Genomic DNA, 2,500 nt, shown 5'->3' on the forward strand with positions numbered 1-2,500 from the left:
AAGACAGAGAGAGAGACAGAGGGAGAGAAAGACACAGAGAGAGGGAGAGATAGAAACAGAGACAGAAGAGAGATACAGGACAGAGAGAGAGACACACACACACAGACAGAGCAGAGATAGAGGGAGAGACAGACAGAGAGGGAGAGACAGACAGAGAGGGAGAGATGGAGAGGGAGAGACAGAGAGGGAGAGGGAGAGACAGAGAGGGAGAGACGGAGAGAGAGAGATGGAGAGAGAGAGACGGAGAGGGAGAGACAGACAGAGAGAGAGAGATGGAGAGAGAGAGACAGACAGAGAGGTAGAGACAGAGAGAGAGAGATGGAGAGAGAGAGATGGAGAGAGAGAGACGGAGAGGGAGAGACAGACAGAGAGAGAGAGATGGAGAGAGAGAGACAGACAGAGAGGTAGAGACAGAGAGAGAGAGATGGAGAGAGAGAGATGGAGAGAGAGAGACGGAGAGGGAGAGACAGACAGAGAGAGAGAGATGGAGAGAGAGAGACAGACAGAGAGGTAGAGAGAGAGAGATGGAGAGAGAGAGATGGAGAGAGAGAGACAGACAGAGAGAGATGACTCAGTGAAGTGTTTAATGCTCCTGTAACAGTGTAAATATTAATGCACTAGTTAGGTGCAGGTGTGAACGCAACGCGAGATAATCCCGTTACTCCTGCTGACGTCACTTAACGCTGATAAACTAACACATTAACAGCGGGTGAGAGGTGAGGGGTGAGGGGTGAGGGGTGCACGTGCAGGTGCAGGTGAGAGGTGAGAGGTGAGAGGTGAGAGGTGCACGTGCAGGTGCAGACGCACAGGATGCCGGAGCAGGTGGTGCAGACGAAGGAGCCCACGGTCATGTTGGCGTAGGTCGGGCCGCGCTGCTCGCAGTCGAAGCATTTCCGGTTGGCGGGCCGACTGGTCATCTCGCGCAGCAGCTGCAGGTGCTTCTCTTCCTGTTTGCGCTTCACACTCGCCGCCATGACGGAAATCAATCCGGCGCTAATTTACCGTTAATGACACTGTCGTTACACCATAAACACGGCCGCTCCTCTCTGCTCCGGGTGTGTGTGTGTGTGTGTGTGAGAGAGAGAGGAAGGGAACACAAACTCCCGGCTCTCTCCTAATAAAACTCCCTAATCCATATGTAGTGCACTAGATAGAGTGCTGATACTGTTCATTTGTCCCCTAAGTAGTGCACTGATGTCAGGAGAAACCGCTATTTCCGCATTCAGCCGTTTCTTCTTCTGTGGTGAAATATGGAGCTGAGTGTAAAACTGCGCGAGCTGCTGCCCCCTACAGGCCCGGCGGTACGGCTTTAATAACACCTTCACTACCGTTAGACTCGAGTTTAATCATATTCTTAGTTTATTATTCCTTAAAGAACAGGATTGAGGCTTATTTTGTTACATTATTAATATTATTAACCTCAGAAGAGTATTTCTGGGGCTAATCCTGTCAGGAAAACACATTAAAATCCCCAGTGTAATGATTTTTTTTTTGTCGAAATTCTCGCGAGATTTAGAATCTCCCGCGTGGAGTGGAATGGAAGTGTTCAGTTGCCATAGCAACAAAACAAGAGCACCAGAGTATCGCTCAGAATATTAAACTATAACATTATACATTATTCTAAATTAATAATATGCTTAGATAAAATTCATGTTAATTTATTTAATATTGTACTTAATTTTGCATGTGTTGTTGAGCCACTTGTCATATTTACGATCACATTTTATAAACAGTTTAAAATTATAATAATATAGAATCCTTAAGGTTTGTTTTTTTATGTACACTTGCTTGATATCAAGGACAAAGTTAATATTTTTGATAAGAATAACTTTCATTAAGTTGATACTCAAAGGTTTGTTATCAGATATAAACCATTTTTCATTTAAAGTAACATAAAATAACTTCTACATTTTTTAATTCTTTTTTAAAAAATAAATTAAACTGTAATTAGTGCACTTTGCTTGTGATCTTGGCTGATTTTAATAAACTAACAAATATTACAGTAGCACAGTAACTTGTGTAAGTAAATATTTGGGATTTAAATATTTTTTAAATAAAAAAATTCTTATTTTTAAAAAGTAATATGATTAAAAAATTTATACCAATTGAAAGGTTTAGTTTTCATTTCATCATCAGCAACAGACACAAAGCTCAGGATGACATCACTTCCTGTTTTTCTATACCCTGATCTAATACATCATATAATGGTGTGTGTGTGTGTGTGTGTGTGTGTGTGTATGTAAATCACACACAGGACGCAGACTTAAAACAGAAATATTGTATTTTAAGAACGAAGCTTTGGAAATAAAAAAAAACAATAAACTTATAAAACGTAGTGTCTTTTACATGATCGCATTGTTCATAAAAAATGAATAATCAGCTAATTCAAGCCACTTAAATGTACAACATAATTACAGATAAAATAAAAATAAAACAATAAAACAGGAATCAGACTGAAATAATCGACGACTTCTCTCCGTCATTAAAGCTTTAAAAAAAT

The 2,500-nt window shown here is 40.8% G+C and overlaps 2 protein-coding genes across 3 annotated transcripts in view; both read right to left on the reverse strand.

Moving 5' to 3' along the window:
* Window positions 1-1,214, reverse strand: part of agfg1b (ArfGAP with FG repeats 1b) — an 8,863-nt gene extending 7,649 nt beyond the window's left edge. The window contains exon 1 of one of the 2 annotated variants that reach the window (XM_053227746.1): window positions 808-1,214. In XM_053227746.1, the coding sequence (XP_053083721.1) occupies window positions 808-974 (167 nt within the window). In that variant the 5' untranslated portion in view covers window positions 975-1,214. The remainder of the gene's footprint in view (window positions 1-807) is intronic. The other variant, XM_053227745.1, reaches the window with a different exon arrangement.
* Window positions 1,215-2,263: 1,049 nt separating this feature from the next.
* Window positions 2,264-2,500, reverse strand: part of zgc:110269 (probable flap endonuclease 1 homolog) — an 11,704-nt gene continuing 11,467 nt past the window's right edge. Inside the window, exon 11 of the mRNA XM_034297730.2 lies at window positions 2,264-2,500. This exon is cut by the window's right edge and continues 69 nt beyond it. The gene's annotated coding sequence lies outside the window, so the exon portion shown is untranslated.

Source organism: Pangasianodon hypophthalmus, chromosome 21 (genome assembly GCF_027358585.1).
Source record: "Pangasianodon hypophthalmus isolate fPanHyp1 chromosome 21, fPanHyp1.pri, whole genome shotgun sequence".
Lineage (NCBI taxonomy): Eukaryota > Metazoa > Chordata > Actinopteri > Siluriformes > Pangasiidae > Pangasianodon > Pangasianodon hypophthalmus.